This window comes from Heterocephalus glaber, unplaced genomic scaffold (assembly GCF_053883595.1).
Source record: "Heterocephalus glaber isolate CG9 unplaced genomic scaffold, H.glaber_assembly_v1.0 deba00001550, whole genome shotgun sequence".
Classification (NCBI taxonomy): Eukaryota; Metazoa; Chordata; class Mammalia; order Rodentia; family Bathyergidae; genus Heterocephalus; species Heterocephalus glaber.
Window position 1 is genome coordinate 2,734,624 of NW_028258343.1, and position 19,719 is coordinate 2,754,342.

Genomic DNA, 19,719 nt, shown 5'->3' on the forward strand with positions numbered 1-19,719 from the left:
CCTGTGTCAACCTCAGACAAATTACCTGGTGCCTCTGGGCTTCAGTTTGCTCATCTGTAAAAAGGAGCAGGAAAACTCCTGGAAAGGATCACCATGATCATTAAATGAGACAACATAGGTAAAGTGCTAAGCAGTGCCTGAACTTTAATAAGGACTATTCTGTGCCCTGCTGTAGCTTCAGGATCTGGAAAAGTCTTCCCAGGGCTCATTTAGGGTTCCTGTCCTGACACCAAAGCTCTACCCATTCCCATGGCACATAAACATGAGGCCCTCAGGAAGGAGGAGGGATCATAGTATAGTAGGTAATAGAGATGGGACAAGAGTAAACTCCACGGAGGACAGGCAGACAGAGTAGGTGGGTTGAAGACAGGTAAACAAAGACACCTGCAGACTTAACAGGATGTACAATTAGATGGATCAAGCAGCATGAACTGACAGCAAGAGGAGGAAGCAGAAGGCTAGAAGATTTTCTACTCCAACAGGAATGACAGTCGAAGTGCTGTAAGAATTTTTAAGTTGGCAACTTTTTGGTTTGGTGTATATTTTTGTCTACCTTGCTAATTTACATGTATTGAATAGTGATGGCATATTCTTACTGTTTTCTCAAAGAACATAGGGGCAATTTCTAGAATTTAACATACGTTTACCAAGGCTGCATAGCTCCTCTTTATCTTTAAAACCAAACTTAACACTGGAAGCATAGTATTGATAGGCTACCTCATTTGTTCCAATTTAGCTCTTAAAATTATTTAAGTATATATCCAGTTCATTAATTTTAGTTCTATTTTGTGTTCAGTTAGTAGGGAGATATTTTGTAATGAGGGTACATGTCTAGAAAAGTATGGCAAGAATTTACCATGAGTTCAATTTTTTTGTAACTCAGATGAGTGAGGCTGGTAAGGCAGGTGAATAGGTAAATACAGACTTGCAGGATAGGAAATCAAAACAACTAATCAGCTCTTTCCGAGTTAAGTTTTAATAATGTTTCTGCCTTTCCTTTGTGTGAAGTGAATTTTCAGAACATTTTATGTGAGCTATGTTTTTATTAATAGAAATAAAACAGATATTCTAAAGCTATTTTGTTACTTTCTGCCATTTAAAATTATTGATAATCTAATAATCAAGACCTGGAGAAATCTGACTTATTTTCATCAGTGATCATTCTAAATATTATCAGCTTAAGTTATTATTAATTATTTGTGGTGCTGTGGATTGAACCCAGGGGCCGTTGGCCATTTTTTTTTTGTTTTTGGTACCAGGGATCCAACTCCAGTCCTTGTGCTTGCAAGGCAGGCAGCATAACCACTGAGCTAAATTCCCGGCCCCTATTTTTATTTATTACTTTGAGACAGGTCTTGCTAAACTGCCTAGGCTGGCCTTGAACTTGAAATCCTCCTGCCATGCCCAGAATATGCTTAAGATTCTTAACATGAGACCTACAACCTTTCCTTAAAACATACTCACATTTCCTCTAAATTCATTTAGCAAGACATACACTTTATATTTTTTTTTCTTTCTCCGGTACTGGGAATTGAACTCAGAGCTGCCAGGCAGGCACTGTGCTGCTGAACTACATCCCCGGCCCCACAAGACATACACCTTTATATTTCAAGTAATATTTGCCTGAAAATTACAAGGACCAACACAGACATGACCGGACCCTGGTTTCAGTGGCTTAGTGCTTGTACTAAACCAGTGCCCTTTCTTCACATCCTGTGTCAAGCCAACTTTGGGTTGCATCTTACTTTCCTGAGGGTGGTGGAGGAGGTGTGGAAGGCACTACTAAAGAAAGTAAAAGGTGGCCAATAATCCTGTAGATTTCAGATTTAACTATAAATATGTAGAGGAAACATAAATGTGTGGGCTGTTAGGGAAAATGTACTTAGGTACTAGAGTAATAAAGGCAGGTGGCAAATCCCAGTCTTCCCAACAGAGGTGGGCAGACTTGAAAAGCAGGATTCCAGCTGGGGCTGAGAGAGCCTCAGAAGAGAAATGTGAAGATGTGAAGAAAGTGGCTAGAGAAGAACAGCCCTTGGAGACAGCTGATGGCACAAGCACAGGGGCAGAAGGCAGTGCCAGGTGGTGAACATAAGGTCAACCAAACGGGCAAAGGACAGAAAGGAACAGAGTACACACCCAGGCCGCCTTCAGGGAGGCAGGTCCTGTTGACATAGCCAGGGTGTGTAGACAGATGGTTTTGGGGCCAGGGAAGCAGATAGACCAGCTTTTTAGTAAACAAAGCAGCTTTATTGTCTGTGTAATTCTGACCAGAAGCTGTGGGTGGGGAGGTCTTCCACATAGAAGAGCAGGCCTCCAAATAACACCTCCACGTAGTACTAGGCAACAGAAGTAACTGAAGAGAGGTGACTAAAGGTAGCGCCTACCGTAAGGGATGGGTGTTAAAATTAGACTACTGCTTGAGAAGAGCAAGAGTGAGAGACACCAAGATTTAGATGAAGTCTCAGAAAACACCAAATTCTTTGCCCCCAAGTAGAAAAGATGGTAGGCAAAGAGCAGGATTCAGAGGATGAGATTGGGATACGGATGTCAGAGAGCTAATTTTCCTTTATTAAAAAAGACAGCTCTATGCAAACCAGTGACAGGTATATATGGATTTACTTGATCATGAAACTGAAATTCATGTTCCTGAATTCAGAATGGGCTTTGTACTAAGTTTGGGTTTTAAGGTTAACTTTAAAAACCTAAATTTATGATTAGAAGTCAGATATTTTTATCTCCCTAGTGAACAACTAGAATTTTCATCTAAGATTTCTAAATATTTAAATAACTTCTATTGATTCACCAGAAAAAAAAAAGTTTTCACTGCAAACCCAGAGCCATAAAATCAGTTTCCCACATGTCAATAGTACCCGGCACAGGAAGCTATAAATCATAGATTCAGATCTTGAACTGTGCTAACATCTGTGAAGAACAGGAAGCATTTACTGTTCACTTAATAACCTGATCGTGTGGGTTCTATGCTACTAAATTCTCAAAGACAAATTAAACTTCAGATATGTCATGGCACATTAAAAATAGAACAGAATCATAAATGCGGTCAATTATCATCAGCTCAAGGTTTTAAAGTACAAAGTTAGTTTTATCCCCTCAAGCACAGAATCTTCCTCTCCTGAAAGAAGCTGATATTCCAAATCATGGGCTTTTAAGAACACAGGCTTTCTGTTCTTTCAGCTATCAACTGGAAAGAACATGTTGCTCCAAGTCTGTGCATAACTGAGGTCACAACCCAGTTACTCTGCAAATTTCAGTGCACTTGGAAATAAAGCAGCAAAGAAATGGTGCTGAGGAAAGCTTGAAGTGGTAGAGGCAGAAAGAGGCCTTTGGAAAAAAGATACTAAAGTCAAGCTCTCTGGTTTTATAAAGAAAAGTATTACATCAAGTTTATACGAATGGAATAAAGAAATCATAGTTTGTTTGTTTGTTTGTTTGTGGGTCCTGGGGATTGAACCCAGGGCCTTGTGCATGCTAGGCAAGCACTCTGTCACTGTTATACCCCCAGGCCAGGAATCATATTTTGTATGTTCTGTGGATCAGACTTTTAAAGTAGACCAAAACCACATGTGATATATAAGATGTAGAAATAAAAGAACCAGCCCACACCAGCATATTACCTATTAGTTTCTATTTTCATCCTTCCAAGCTGCACATTCAGTGTTCGGTGAGCACTCTGGGAATCATGGGAGACCGTGGAGCTGAGCGTGCTCACCCCGGAGGTGGCTACAGCATCTTCAATGATTGCCTGGGGTCTTCGGACTGTTTGATTGGAAGGTGGTTCCTCATGCTCATCCTCGACATCCAAGTCTTCTGGGTCGGCTGTGTCACTCTCTGATGCAAGGCTAAAATGTGGCCTCAGTTCTGTTTGGAATGATATTAACAATGATGTTAATAAAATACAACCAATTGCCTTCATGCCTTAAGATATAAATAGCAGGCTGGGTGTGGTGGCGGTGCCCACTTGTCATCCCCACCTCTGCAGGAGGCTGGGGCAGGGGGATTGAAAGCCAATCCTGACAACTTTGTGAGACCTTGTCTCAAAATGAAAAGTAAAAGAGGCTGGGAATGTAGCTCAGAGGTAGAGCATGCTGGGTTCAACTGTGCATAAAAAATCAATTCCCTTGCTATCAATAAAAGATTTATTCCAAACGATTCTTCCAAAAGAAGTGAGGATGGATTTCCGTACATTAATTCAGATGTGTTTTCCCAGTGGATTTGTAAAATTCAAAGGCTACAGAAACTTAGAATGATCTAATTTTAAAAAATTGCTTGTACAAGTAAAATAAATTTTTAGGTTGTATAAGATCTGGCAACTATTAAGTGGCTCAAAACTAGACAACTGAAATATACAGAGACCATATAGACAAAAGTAACTACAAAGAATGTTTCCCCCATCCTGTAACATTCAAAATGTAAAGGGATGTGGGGCAGATGCTAACAATATCATACATTATGTTTGCATTCCTGTTACTAAGACTGTCTTTCTTTGACAACTGAGTCAATTTTTAGTGTGTTTCCTACTTTAACCCGTTGACCAAGCACTGAAATTTAAAGTGCAAAAGTTCTAAGTCTCCAGCATAAACACACCGGACAACATGAGTTTACCTGCAAGTCACTTTGGAACTTGGATGCTATCTTCCCATAGAAAAAGAGTATATATATAAGGTCATGAAGTCCTTATCCAGGTCCAGGAAAAGGAATGACATTCGTCATTTAAGAGACACCAAGGTAATAGAAATGCTAGGTTTTGATACCACATGCTCTGGCACATGGAACTTTTATTGGATCACAGACAAACCCTCTCTAGAAGAAAAGTGATGGAAGACTCCAGCCCACCACTTCAATGTGGCCAGCATGGCCAGGTCACCGAGGGCCTGCTATCCAAACTCTCTCGCCAGCTCTCTGCCCTCACCTTGCTTGACCTGGGCACAGTGTCTCCCCTCTACATCTCTCTGGCTGCTGCTTCTCTTCCTCAGTCTTTTTGGCTACTGCTCTTTCCTTAAAAGCTGAAATTCCACCTTCACCATTTTTTTCCCTTATTCTCCATGGATGAGCTCACTGTCCTCTGTGAAGGTCAAGTGCTTCTAATATGTAATAACAACTTACACTTCTGGCTCTAGTCTTGTTATATCCAGAACCTTCTGGGTATTTCTGTTGGGCAGGAATCTCAAATTTAACAAGCTAAAGAGAACTCATCATTTTTGCTCAAAACAAAAACCACAATGTTCTTTGGGGCCAAGTTTTTTAGCCCTAAATTCCTTTACTTCTTTTTAATAAATTAAAAAAATTGATCTTGGTTAAAAAATGTATCACATAAAATTGACTATCCTAACCAGCTCAGTAGTGTTAAGTGTATTCACACTGGTGAATATCTCTAGGACTTTTCATCTTCATAACTAAAATTTAACAACCATCCAACAGTAATTCCCTATTTTTCTCTCCCACCCAACTTCTAAAAGTTATCACTCTCTCTTTCTACGAATTTGAGTACAGAAGGTATCACATATAAATGGAATTACACAGTATTTGTCTTTTTGTGACTGCTTATTTTACTTTGCATAATGTAGTATGTATCAGAATTTTCTTCCTTTCTAAGGCTCCATAATACTCCATTGTATTTATCGATCACATTTATTTATTCATCTGCTGATAGACACATGGGTGACTTCCACTCCTTGGCCACTTTGAAGAGTGCTGCTATGAACATGGGTGTGAAAATAACCGAGATCCTATTTTTAATTCTTTTGAATATATATACCCAGAAGAGGAATTGCTGGATCATATGGTCATTCTATTCTAATTTTTTTAAGGAGCTATCACACTGTTTTCCCCAGGGACTGTACCATTTCACACCTCCACTGAAAGTGCACAGGTTCCCAGTTTCTCCATTCTTACCCTTTGCCTCTTCAGGCCAAACAAACTTCACTTCCACTCTGCTTTCTGCTCCACCTTCTCTCTCTCTCAAATCTTATTTCCTTCATTTCTTAATATTGCTATAGTAGTGACTCAAAATCAGATGTTTTAGTTTTGTAAATCTAGTACTTAGTAATAGTATAGGAGCTAAATGTTGGGCTCTTTAAAAAAGTTGGTAGAATTAAAGTTATTCTACTAGGATTATTTGGACTTAGAATGTAATAAAAAATGAAAAAATCTTACTTTAAAAATAACTTAAGACTGTATAATTCTAGATAAAATTAGGACTTTAAAAAATTTCAAAAGTTATTTTTAAGTTTCTTTTATGGTTTCTAAACTGAAAAATTTTTCAATAATTTTAGTTTTGCAGTCCTCTTGAATATAATCTCACTTTTGGGGAGGAAAATGTCTTTGATGTTCATTATTATTATTAATAATTATTTTTGGTACTGGGAATCAAACTCAGGGACTCATGTTTGCCAGGTAGGTGCCATGCCACTGAACTACATCCCTGGCCCTATTATTAGATTTAAATACCCCCTAAATGCTACACTTTTAAAGTTATCATTTTATATAATGACTGAAAAATTATCTCAATTAATTTGGAAGTAGAAAACTGAAAGCGAATGCAATGCTCTGCTATTTGGGTCTTTCACAATGGTTTCCTGAGTATATATGATCAGATTAGACACTATAAAATGTCAATGAAAGAAAGCATCTGGGCCTGGCTCTGAAAGAGACAATAATCTAAAGGAGAAACAGACACATACACGGAAGAGTCCCAGGAGCACTGCTGTGGTTTATATGGAGATGTCCTCACAAAGCCCTCATGCACTCATAGGTGGGGCTTTTGAGAGGAGATTGTTTCATAAGGGATTGATACTCAGCAATCATTAGTCCACCCATGAGATTATAGCTAAACCTGGTGTTGGGAGGTGAACTCCTGGTTGGAGGAGATGGTCACTGTGGCACAGCCTGGCCTAATCTCCCCTCTTCCTCCTTGACTGCTCTCTGCTTCCCGATGCCATGCCATGAGGTATTTCTCTCCTGGCATGCAGCCCTGCCTTGGAGCCAGCTGACTATGGACTAAAACCTCTATGAACCTATGAGCCAAAATAAACCTTTTCTCCTTTAAATTGAGGGTGTCAGGTACTTTGTTCCAGCAAGGAGAAAGTAACTAAGACAAGGACACACAGAAATTGGAAGTTCCAAGTACAGTTTAATACAGCTAAAACTATCTTGCATGTCTCAGGTATAGACTTGGTTCCATATGTCACTCACATGTGCATTGTGATGGTTAATTTTATCTGTCAACTTGACTAAGACATTATTTTGGGGAATGTCTATGAAAGTATTTCCAAGAGAGATAAGCATTTGAATCAGTGGCCTGAGTAATTGAGTCTTTTAAATCAGTGACCATTGTCAATGAAGTGGGTGGCACTATCTAATGCACTGACAGCCTCAATTCTTCTCTCATCTTGACCTGGGCCTGCCCTCTTCTCCTGCTCTTGGATACAGTGCTTCCAGTTCTCAAGCTTCTAATCTTGTTCTGCGAGTTACATCACCAGCTCCCGAGGTTTGGGGCCTTTGGACTTGGAGTGAACTATACCACCAACTTTCCTGGTTCTCCAGTCTGCAGATAGCAAATCATGGGGCTTCTCAGCTTCCATAATCACATAAGCCAATTCCCACACACATGTTCTCTACACATTTATCTCTATCTCTATCTCTCTTACTGGTTCTCTTTCCTTGAAGAATCCTGAATTCCCATAATAAGTCTCTACATATCATATATATCCTATTGGTTCTCTTTCCTTGAAAAGCCTTGAATTCCTATAATAAATCTGTCTCTCTCTCTCTCTCTCTCTCTCTCTCTCTCTCTCTCTCTCTATATATATATATCTATATCCTATTGTTTCTATTTCCTTGAAGAACCCTAACACATACAGAAACTAAGAGTGCTAAGGGGTAAAGTACACTTGGAATAACTAGATCCAGTGGTGGTTTACCTTGGGCAGACAGTACAGATTCATGCAGGCTGAAGGTACTAAGTGAGGTTCTGGAAGAGAAGAGGGCTTTGGCTTCGGGGTAATGGAGAGAGGTGTGTGAGAGAAGGAAGCTCCGGTAGTGGCTCAGAGCCCTCTAGGGAGAATGGAAAGCAGAGTGGACTCCGGGAAGAGCCATGTGTCAGGGGAAAGACTGGGATTCAGGGGACCTGTCATGAGTGGATGGCACTGAGTCCATATATGGGCAAGTGAAGCTGGGGCATGTTTCCAAAACAGCTCCCATACCCACCCCAACCCCAAAAGGTTCATTCCCTAGAAAGAACCCGACCAAGTTTCATCACAAGGTACTTCTGATGCCAAGCAGGACCACACATCTTGTGAGTACAGCATACTACACTTGTATTAAGCTCCTGGACCGGTGAGGAATCCAATGCTGTTAATTTACATTACTGGGAACAAGGGGCACATGCTTCGTTCCATCTAACAATTGGTGGTAGGATCAAGAGATCCAAGCAGCTGTAAAGATTGCTGCTAAGGCAAGAAGTCTGCCCACATTGTCACTTCCCCCTCAGCATGGTCACCTGGTCTCTATGCTCAGTGCATCTACATCCGGTCACTCACAGCCAACTGTTCTTGAGAAGTAACAACAGATACTTAATGTTGCCAATGATCTAAAGGGTGATTCTTGTTGACAAATGAGAAATTTTTCTGAGAAAAGAAGTCCTAAGGGACTTAACACTGTACTCTCTGTTCTGTGTGCTCTCTTCGGAAGTAAAATTCAACACTTATTTTTTTTTCACTTTTTATTTTGAAATAATTTTAGAATAACAGAAAAGTTACAAAACAGTACAGAATGTTACCTTATTTCTGTCAGCAACTTGCCCTAACCTTAGTGTCTTATGTACCATTGGCATTATTATCAAAACCAGGAAATTAAGATTGATAATATTAACAAATCTACAAGTCTTACTTAAATTTCACTAGCTTTCCTATGGATGATTTTTTCTGCTTAAGAATCCATCACTGCAATGAATTTCGGGTCTCCTTAGCCTCTTCCACTCTGACTAGTATCTCTGAGTCTTTTCCAACCTTGACTACTATTTCTCTGCTGCTCACGAGCTTTATACTTTGGAGGAGAGCTGGTCAGATACTCTCTACAATGCCCTTCACTGTAGGTTCACCTGATGTCTTGGAAAGAATCCACAGACATGATGTTGCTCCCTTCCCAGGACACAACATCAGGGGGTCCCTATGCTGATGTGTCTTGTTATTAGTGAGGCTTATCTTGATCATCCAGTTAAGAGGGCATCTGCCAGACCCCTCCATGACCAAGTGACTGTTTTCTGTTTGCAGTTAGTACATATATCATGGAGAGATACTTTGAAACCATTCCACTATCCTGTTTTTGTTTTTGTTTTGTTTCTGTTTTTTTGAGATAGGGTCTCGCTATGTAGCTCAAGCTGGCCTCGAACTGCCTATGTAGCCCAGGCTGACCTTAAACTCCAATCCTCCTGCATTGCCTCCTGAATGCTGGGATTACAGGTGTGTGCCACCATATTTGCCTCTCATCATTCTTTTCTCTAGTCATTTTAGCAGCTATTGATGGTCTTTGCCTGCAATAATTACCACTTTTGTGTTTGCCTAATGGCACATTTCTACTTCCCTCATTCTTTCAAGTGGAATTCAACTACCACGAAGAGCTGAGCCTTCTCTTTTGTATATTTATTAATTATTTATCTCAAGCTATTTTATTCCACCAAAGGTCTGTGTTTTGAAGGCTTGGTTTCCAGCACAGAACTATTGGGAGGTGGCAGAACCTTTAAGATGCGAGGCCTAGATCATTGGGGCGTGCTGTCAAAGGTGATAAGGGACCCCGTTCTGCTCTTCCTCTCCTCTGTCTTGCCTCCTGGCCATAAGGTCAGTGGTTTTGCTCTGCTATGCGTTCCCACCATGATGTGCCACCACAGCCCTAAAGCAGAGGACCAAGAATCACAGACTAACAACTCTAAACTGAGCCAAAATAAACCTTTCCTCGTCACACGTTGATTACCCCAGGTATTCATTAGAGTGATAGAAAGCTGACCAACACAGAGCTACATCCAACTATTTTCATTTTCTTTCATTTCAGTTTATTTCATTTTACTGCTGAAATTGTTCTAGCTTGGATGGTTATTGGAAGCTCCTTCTGGTTGGCTCCAGTGTCCTTTCCATAACCCCCCACCCTTTCGGACACTTCCTTACTTTTGGCGTCACAAGATGACCCAGGCTCACCCTGTATCTCCCCCGCCCAGTCCTGGAGGAGATCACTCCTGTCAGGAGCACATCCCTTTGATTGGAGGATGGTATTTAGAAACCAAGATTTGGGTCCTCTCTGCAGACAGATCTAGGAGATGTATGTGTGGATCGTGCTATGTTTTATGTTTGTTGTTTTCTTTAATGTGTCTTTTGAAATTTGATGGGCTGATTGTAGCATTTTTATCACCTAAAAGGAATTTTTATCAGGGGCATGTGAAGGGAGTCATTTTTAAAATGTACTCTTTTTGTATATTAATTGTACAACAAAGTCTTTAAGGACATCTGGACATCTGTTAGCTGGCACTAACAAATGACTGCAATCTCTTCCCCTTGTTCACATACCCCCACCATTGGTGCACTGGTGCATGGTGCATTGTCACTTCCTCTACCCAGACAAGAATACAAAAAGTGCTTTTTCCATGTTATTCTCCAAATTTCTGACTTTCTTTTTTTTGGTGCTTTTAGATAGTAACTTCATTTAAAATCAGAAACACCTAGTGGCCTCAAAGAGACCAATTTCACAGTGAAAGGACAAGCAGCTTTCTTCACCAAACACTTCCCATAAAGAACAGGCCCTGTAGGCTGCAGATGTAGCTCAGTGCTAAAGCACTTGCCTCACATATGCAAGGCCCTGGTTTCCCTCTATAGCACTCAAAAGAAAAAAGAAAGCATGTTGTGCCTGCTCCACAAATGGCTAGTTGAAGCAGTGCCCACCATGGACATCATGCAAGGAGACCTCTGCTCCACATTTGCCCTGGGGCCCTCTCTAACTTCACAGAGTTTCACCCACTATATGATTACCAGCTACTTTTGCTTTTTCTTTTTTTGCAGTGCTGGAAATAGAACCCAGGGCCTTGTACATGCTAGGCCAGCACTCTAATACTGAGCTATATCCCAGCCCTTTTTAAATTTTAAAACAGTCTCACTAAGTTGCCCAGGCTGGCGTCAAATTGTGATCCTCTTGCCTCAGCCTCCTAAACAGCTATCTTTTGCTTCTTAAACTTTCTGTTTTAGGATAATCTTAAAATTTATGGAAATGTTGCAAAGACAGTACAGAGAATTCCATATTCCACCCACACGGCTCTCCTTAATAGATCTGACATGAATATGGTATGTATTTTTTAAAATCAAGAAATTAACCTCATACAATACTATTAAACTGTAGACTTTGCTGATTCTACCAAATTTTCACTAATGCTCTTTCTAGGCCAGGGTACCATGTTGCATTTAGGAAATCAGCACTAAAAGAAAAGTTTTTTAAAAATTAGACTCCTGGCCTCCCCCGGCGCTGTGCACTCCCTGCCCGCTGCAGCCTGACATGCCGCGTGGCCTCCAGTCTCCAGCGGCAGCCTCCCCCAGGCATGGCACAGGGCCTTGCCTCACTATGGTAGCAGCATGGCAAAGCATGCTTGACCTCATGCTCGGCACCAAAGCTGATGGTGAGACCATTTAAAAAAGCCTGCAGTCCATTTTCCAGGAGCAGGTCATTGCAGAGTCAGTGCATACCTGGCAGGACCATGGCTACCCAGCAACCTACACAAACAAAAATGGCAGCTTCGCCAATTTGAGAATTTATCCACATGGATTGGTATTGCTGGACCTTCAGAGTTATGGTAGGGATATCCAGGGCAAAGAAGAAATTGACAACTTTTTGAACAAAGTAGAAGAGAGAATGAAAGAATTGAGTCAGGCCAGTATTGGGCAGGTGAAGTGTTTACCAACCATGGTTCGAGGAGGGGCCATCGACAGATACTGGCCCACTCCTGATGGGTGCCTGGTTGAGTATGACATAGATGAAGTAGTATACGATGAAGATTCACCTTACCAGAATATTAAAATTCTACACTAGCAGGGGATTTAGCTCAGTGGTTCTGCTGCCTTCCTCACAAGCATAAGCTCCAGAGTTTGATCCCCGGTACCCAAAAAAAAAAAAAAAAATTCTACACTCAAAGCAGTTTGGAAATATTCTCATCCTTAGTGGGGATGTTAATTTGGCAGAGAGTGATTTGGCATATACCCAGGCCATCATGGGCAGTGGCAAAGAAAAGTACACTGGCAAAGTCCTACTGATTCTGGGAGGCAGAGGTGGAGGCATATCATGTGAAATAGTTAAACTGAAACCAAAGATGGTCACTATGATAGAGATTGACCAAATGGTGGTTGACGCATGTAAGAAACATATGCACAAAACATGTAGTGAAGTCTTAGACAATCTTAAAGGAGACTGCCATCAGGTTCTCATAGAAGACTGTGTTCCAGTACTGAAGAGGTACAACAAAGAGGGGAGAGAGTTTGATTATGTGATTAACGATTTGACAGCTGTTCCAGTCTCCACATCTCCAGAAGAAGATTCCACATGGGAGTTTCTCAGACTGATTCTTGACCTCTCAATGAAAGTATTGAAACAGGATGGGAAGTATTTTACACAGGGGCACTGTGTCAATTTGACAGAAGCCCTGTTGCTCTATGAAGAAGAGCTTGGGTGCCTGTATTGTCCTTTAGAATTCTTGAAGGAAATTGTCTGCATCCCTTCATACTTGGAATTGTGGGTATTTTATACTGTTTGGAAGAAAGCTAAACCCTAAAGATGGATATCCCAATGACGTGTGCTGCAGACAGCCTTCCTGACCTCCATATGCTGTACATGCCATCAAAGTGAGTTAGGCAATTGATTGTGACTTCTTGAAAGTTTTCTCTTTTTAATTATTGTTTTTAATTTAAAAAAGCAAATGGAAAATGTATATTTTGATGAGCTAGGGTGCTATTTCTTTGAAAGTCAGCTGAAGGACAATTAGTACAGCAAAGACTGCTAAATGCACTGACCCCCTAGAATGTGATTTTTGTTACTTTTTATTTCTGTGTGGGTTTTTTGTTTTGTTTTGTTTTGATTATGGTGGGACTTAAATTTGGACCTTTGGAGGAATGAGCATCATTGTTTTTGTTTCAGAGGGAAGTTCTTGATGGTTTTAAAAAAACTGACTTCGATTTTAAAATTTGGTGCTTTCAAGAAAGAGTTAAAAACGAATAGCAATGCTTCAATTAAAGTTACAAAAGAGATTAAAAAATTAAATTATCAGATCATTTATATGCGAAGTTATTTCAAAATCTGATCCCTCTGTCTTTTACTCATGTGGGTATCCTTAATTAAGGTTATTACTGTGTGTAATTCATGCCCTATAACTGTTCCTTTCAGTGATACACATTCCTTTCTTATCTATTGTGTCTTTATTGTTGACTTCATAGAGCATGAATTTCTTAGGTTCACATTTATTGTTAATCATGTGTTTCAAAGCCTCTCTAGAATTTTTCTAAGTCATGCAAATTTCCATCCTAATTTACTAGAATCAAGTGAAAATCATTTATTTATTATTTCAAACAAATATTTATCAGGGGTCTTCTGTTTTCGGGGCACCATGATGGATGGTAGGTTAGGCACAAAATAAAACATTGTCAGAACTCACTGAGGGTAACAGCCATTAGACTAGAAACAAAAGCAGCTTCCAATTGTAGTAAGGGTCACAAATGTGTGAAAGTCCCTTCCAATGACAGCGAATAATCCAGAGAGCCCACTTTTGACTGGGTAGCAAGTAAGGACAGTCTGAGGAGGGACCTTCTGAACTGAGACCTGGAAACGCACAGGACAGGGGGGTGAGGGCTGGAGGCACATGCCAGGAAAGAGAACAAGTGTGGGCTTATTAGAACTTCTGCTTACAGGTATTTCTTACATAAGGCATTACTGCTGGGTGTAGTGTTATTCCAGTACTAGGGAGGCTGAGACAGGAGGGTCACCATGAGTTTGAGGCCAGCTTAGGCTACACAGTGAGTTCTAGGCCAACCTGAATTACATAGCAAAAATTTTTTCATAAATGTTTGATATAAAGATCGATACTGGTGCCTTCACTCACAAGTCAAACAGGGTATTTTGAGAGGACAGAATTCTGCAACTTGCAAAGGCTGACATGCACTTAAAAATTGGTGATGCCATTTGTAAGTGATTTGAGCTTTATAATACTTCACGTTGATCTTATCCTTTTAAATTTATAATAAAGGTAAAAATTAGGACAATACTAGAACATGTTTCATAAATATAAATGTAAATATAAACATAAATATAAAATATAAATGTATCAATCTATGCAGAAATCTATTTACCTTTGTTCCATGCCTTACCATGTACACATAGGGTTGGAAGAGGTTTATTTAAAATTTTTTTATTAGTGGATAGATTAGCAAAACTTTTTAAGGTTTTGCCTTAGAGTGTGAATATACTTCTCATTCCATAAAGCACTGTTTCCTCAACACTAGCCCTTTTGTATCTTACTGCCAATAAAGCTAAGGTTCTGTCTAGACCAGTGATTTCCAAACCTGTCTGTCAATCAGTGACCAGGGAGATGAATTAAATTCAGATTCCTGTAGGTGGCGCACAGAGCAATTTTAGGCTGTGAAAATATTCTGTACAATATTGTATTGGTAGTACCTGTCATTCACATGTCCAAATTCATAGAATACATTTCACAAAGGGTGAATCCTAGTGTAAACAATGGGCCTGGGGTGTTAGGTGTGTTAGTATAGGTTCACCGATAATAAACATGGCACTTGAGTAGGGGCTGTTGATATCAGGAGAGGCTATACATGTGTGGGAGCAGCTGGTACATGGGTAATCTCTGTACTTCTCTCTCAATTTTGCTGTGAATCTAAAACTTCTCTAAAAGAATATAATCTTGCCTAGGTATAGTGGTGCATAAAAGCTCTAATTTTAAAGGACTCTTTATATTACTTAATGTACTGGGAGACGTGGGAACCACTAGTAAAAGATGACAGAGGAATGCGTTTGAAGGCACTGATATACATACATTAAATGCATATTTATTTGGCTTACCTTAAAATTTCTTCCTTTTTCCATATCCAAAGATGCTATCTACTTATCTGTTTGATTGCAGTGCTGGTGATTGACCCCCAGGGCCTCACACATGCTAGGCAAGTGCTCTACCACTGAGCTCTACACGCAGCCCCTAAACATGCTCTTTAGAGACAAAGAAGCAAGTCTGTCAGGTACTGTAAACACGGTGCTCAGACTGTAGGCACTAGGCTAATGTGATGTGTTGGCTCAGAAATGAGTTTTTAAAAAAATTGGCAAACATGACTCTAAAAACACTAAGGAGATATAAAAAATGGTAGATGAAAAGCAGGTAAAATATGAGAGCCCTAAATATTTGTGGAGTAATTAAACATTTCTGACCTGGAACCAGAATGGTAATGGCTGTTTGTACAGCCTTTCGGATGATGCTGTCTAAGGCGAACATCCAGTGTGGCTTGATGTTATGATTCCGAAGAACTTTATTGACCTGGAAAAAGAGTTTCATTTAGTCTTCTTTAATTTTTAATTGCCAATAACCCAGCATATCCAAGTACTTGGATGAAGTTCTATCTACAAAAATAATTAAAAGGTTTCTTCACCTTTAATTTCAAATAATTTCTTCATAGCACTAGAAAATAAATTAAAAATTGCCACTTCAAATTAAAGTTCAGCAAGCTTCATGTAGGCAAGTAAGTTATTTCCATGGAAGGAGGGCTGGTTAAATGGGAATGTCACTTCTTTTGGATTCAGAACATGCAGCTGCAAGCCAGAGCGCTGTTACACACCTGTAATCCTAGCTACTAAGGGGACTGAAGCAAGAGGATCGCAAGTTCAAGGCCTGGGCAACTTAGCAAGAGCCTGTCTCAAAATAAAATTTAAAATGGGCAGAGTATGCAGCTCGATGGTAGAGTGCTTGCCTAGCATGTGCTAGGCCCTGGATTCAATCCCCAGTACTGCAAGTAAATACACAGTTGCAGACTGGGTGGCAGAGGGGATAAAGAAGGAAGAAAAAGGTCAAGGGTCTTAAATAAAAGTAAACTCATCATTAAATGTTATGACTGTCATTTAACACAGCCAAGTGCGTCAGCATATTCTGTTAAAGCAAGTAAGGGGGAAATTGGTATTTACGTGCTACCTACAGGTTTGCCACAGTGCAGGGCTTGTTTCCTTCTCATCCTTGTTTATGTCTCTATCAACAGGAGAATCATCTCTTAGAATCTTCCAGAAAACCAGTTCACGGAACAATCTTTGTTGTAAGGATATCTTTTCATAGTGACTAGTAATGCTCCACACACTTTAAGGAGATACTGAAATAAATATGTGTAGTACCCATCTGTCTTTTTTTCTTTTTAAAAATTGTAGTAAGTTACACATAATGTAAAACTTGCCATTTTAGCCATTTGAAGTGTACCATTAGTGACATTAAGTAAATTTATTGTTATGTTACCACTGCCATCACCTATCCATGGAACATTTTTCTTCTTGCAAAACTGAAACTCTGAACCCATTAAATAATTAAGTTCCCATGCTCCTGCAACAGTTCCTGCAAACAACCCGTGTACTTTCTGTCCATGAATTTGACGCCTTGAGATATCTCGTACAGGTAGAATCGTATATATCTGGCCTTTTGTGACTGGCTTCAGCACATCCTCAAGGTTCATTCTTGTTGTGGCATATGGTAGGTTCCTTTCTTTTAAAGACTGAACAATATCCCATTGTATGTTCCCCATATGTACTGCACAGCTGCTCCGTGCATTATTGTTACTATTTTTTTAAAGACCTCTTATCGTAACGGCAGGAAAGGCTCTGCTTCGAGATCTTAGCAGAAGCTGGAGATGGTGACTTGGCTACAAGCTCATGTCAAGAGCTGGAGTGTGAGTTGCTCAGGCCTGCCATTGGTCCATCTTCATCAACACCCCCCCTCCCAGGTTATAAAAAGAGTCAGTTTGGGCCAGGGATTTAGATCAGTGGCTCCGAGCCTGCCTTGAAAGCACAAGGTCCTGAGTTCGATCCCTGGTACCGGAGGGAAAAAAAAGAAGTCAGTTTGTGGACTTCCTCGTAGTAGTTGCTCCCAAGGAAGTGAACCATTTCCAGGTTCCCACTTGTTCCTGGAAATCCTTTCAGACTGAGTTTATCCTGGTACCTTCATTTCTTTAAAGGATTCACCTGCTTATTTGACTAAAGGGAGTGGCACTTCCTGCCACAGTTTAGATCTGGAGTGTTCTCCAAAGGCCATGTATTAAAGGCTTAGTCCCCAGCCCATGGGGATATTGAGAGAGGCGGAGGCTTTGGAAGACGAGTTAGTGGAAGGAAGTTAGGCCCCTGGGCCGTGCCACTGAAGAGGACACCATGATCCCAGCCTCTTCTCTCTCTTTGCTTCCTGGCTGCTATAAAGTGAACAAAGCCTCCTCTGCCATATGCTTCTGTGATGAGATACTGTGCTGTCACAGGCTCAAAGCAGAGGCCAAATTACCATGGACTTAAACCTCTGAAACTGTGAGCCAAAGTAAACCTTTCCTCCCTATAAGTTGATTTATTTCACATATTCATTACAGTGATAGAAAACTGATCAGAATATTTCTCTCAAGAGTCATACAATGTGGGGGACAGATCTTTTAAAGCATGGCCTGCCCCTCATAGCTCATCATTGTATAATATACTACATATGGCCCTGGATTCTTTCCCATCCTGGGCAGTGAGTTAGTAAAAGTGGGGATGAGAGTGTACATGTCTGTGTCTGACCGAGACTCAAAGCCTAGAATCACAACTAAATAACTCTCAGTCTGACTTCTACAGCCAATTTGCCTTCCAACCTCTAGACTGGATGCCAAATGTGTGAGCAAGCACAAATTAGTTAAATTATCTCACTCTACCTCCAGATGCTTGGGTTTCCCTAGTTGTAGGGTAAGCATGCCTTTAGCACGTAGTATTAGTGGTAGGCTTTGCCAGTTGCTTATATTTCTTATGACTTCAATTGATTCAGGGCTCTTATCCCTAGCACAAGGACTAAGTTCTTATACACTAGTGGCTGTTGAAGAATTATAATTTGGTTTTAATAAATTAGGGATTATTTTATGCTGCAAATACAACTATGAAGATACTTCTATAAAGAAGCAATAAACACACTAGGTGTGAATTAATTTTTGGAATTTAAATAAAATTATACAATGCGCTCCCATGTTTACACCATAGGCATCATGAAGAACTCTCTTATTTCTGCCTCCCACACCCTGTAAGGGTCTTCTAGGGCCCACTTAAGTTATCTTTGGCACAAAGTTCCATAGATGAGTCTTATCCAAGAAAAACACAGGGTTTTTCATCAGTTTTGCAGAAGACTGCCTTCTAGTTTGTATTGCATAGCAACTCAATTTTAGAAGAATTCTCAGCAATTCTCATGTGGGTTAATTTTCACCCAGTGATACTGGATACTTATGAAATAAACTGGATATTTATGAAATAAACATGTTAAAAATGATTTGTATGAAACCAGGGAAAAACTGAGGAAAATATTACTGGTTTTATTCAACAGCGACCATTCCAGTGCATACTGTTAAAATCTTTCTCAATGGCCACTAGATGGCATTTCATGTACAGTATTGCCTTAAAAAGTACATGACTAAAGTATGCTACGTTGCTAAAGCCACCAAAATAGTGACCCAGTGCGTGATTTCATAACAAGAAAGTTCAGCCATGGAAGATGTTTATTCTAAGTTTTGCTATTTTCCATGGTGATTCAGTTTTGTGTGTATCCATCTTTGGGAGATGAAAATGTACAAAATAATAAATCTAATTTTTAGAGGCAAACAGATGGGCAAATATCTCACATTTATCATCCAAAGAGAATAGAGTCCACTGAAATTATTAAGGAAAGAAAAGAACAAAACTTGTAAACCTTGTTTCTAAGACTAATGTCAACAGAGTTTGTGGGAAACCATTGCCAAAATATCACACTTACCGCGTCTTGGAAACCAAAGAGGACCACCTGCACTTGGCTGATGCCGTGGCTGTCGAAGTCCAGCTCTAATTTCAGCTTTGACAGTGTAGTGGCTATGATCTTCCGGTCAGTAGACCTCACAAACTCTCTGAGGCTGGCAATGAGGGTTGTGATGTGCTCCCATTTTAGTTTAGGTTCTTCAGCACCCTGTAAATAAAAACCAACCACCCCTCAGTCACTCTGTGTTGCATAGTCATAGTCAGTCATGGGCCTGCCATTCCCACACCCCCCAGAGAGAAGAAGTGGGCTCCAAAGTGCCTCCCATTAAAGGAAAGACTGTATCTTGAACTTTACAACTCCCCTTTGCCACTATCACCCTCACCAACCCCTGACTAAGAAATATTCAGACTTCGGAGAAAGAATACTTACCCCACACATTGGTCAGCAGCCATGATATAGTCAGATATACAAATCTTTGCCCAAACAGGGACAGGCTGAGGCAATGGGGTTTCCATTTTCAGAAATTTAAATTGGGAACTAGAGAGAGATTCAGGCAATGAGCCATAGGATCTTCACCTCAAAGTCTGCCCAGGGAGAGGTCATTAAAACAGAGCCATGAATATATCCAATTATAAGAAAGCAAGTGGGGGTAATGGAATTGAAATAACGTAGATAGGAGAAGAGATGTGGACAGAAAC

The 19,719-nt window shown here is 40.2% G+C and overlaps 1 protein-coding gene and 1 pseudogene across 4 annotated transcripts in view; one reads left to right on the forward strand and one right to left on the reverse strand.

The window, feature by feature from the left end:
* The window catches only part of Map3k5 (mitogen-activated protein kinase kinase kinase 5), a 219,275-nt gene that overhangs the window by 5,809 nt on the left and 193,747 nt on the right, over positions 1 to 19,719 (reverse strand). For all 4 annotated transcript variants that reach the window (XM_004871479.4, XM_004871478.4, XM_021249572.2 and 1 more), the window contains 3 exons: positions 19,043 to 19,228; positions 15,469 to 15,574; positions 3,633 to 3,876 (listed from right to left, as the gene is read on the reverse strand). In XM_004871479.4, the coding sequence (XP_004871536.1) occupies positions 3,633 to 3,876; positions 15,469 to 15,574; positions 19,043 to 19,228 (536 nt within the window). The remainder of the gene's footprint in view (positions 1 to 3,632; positions 3,877 to 15,468; positions 15,575 to 19,042; positions 19,229 to 19,719) is intronic.
* Positions 11,614 to 12,835, forward strand: LOC101711681 (spermine synthase-like; annotated as a pseudogene).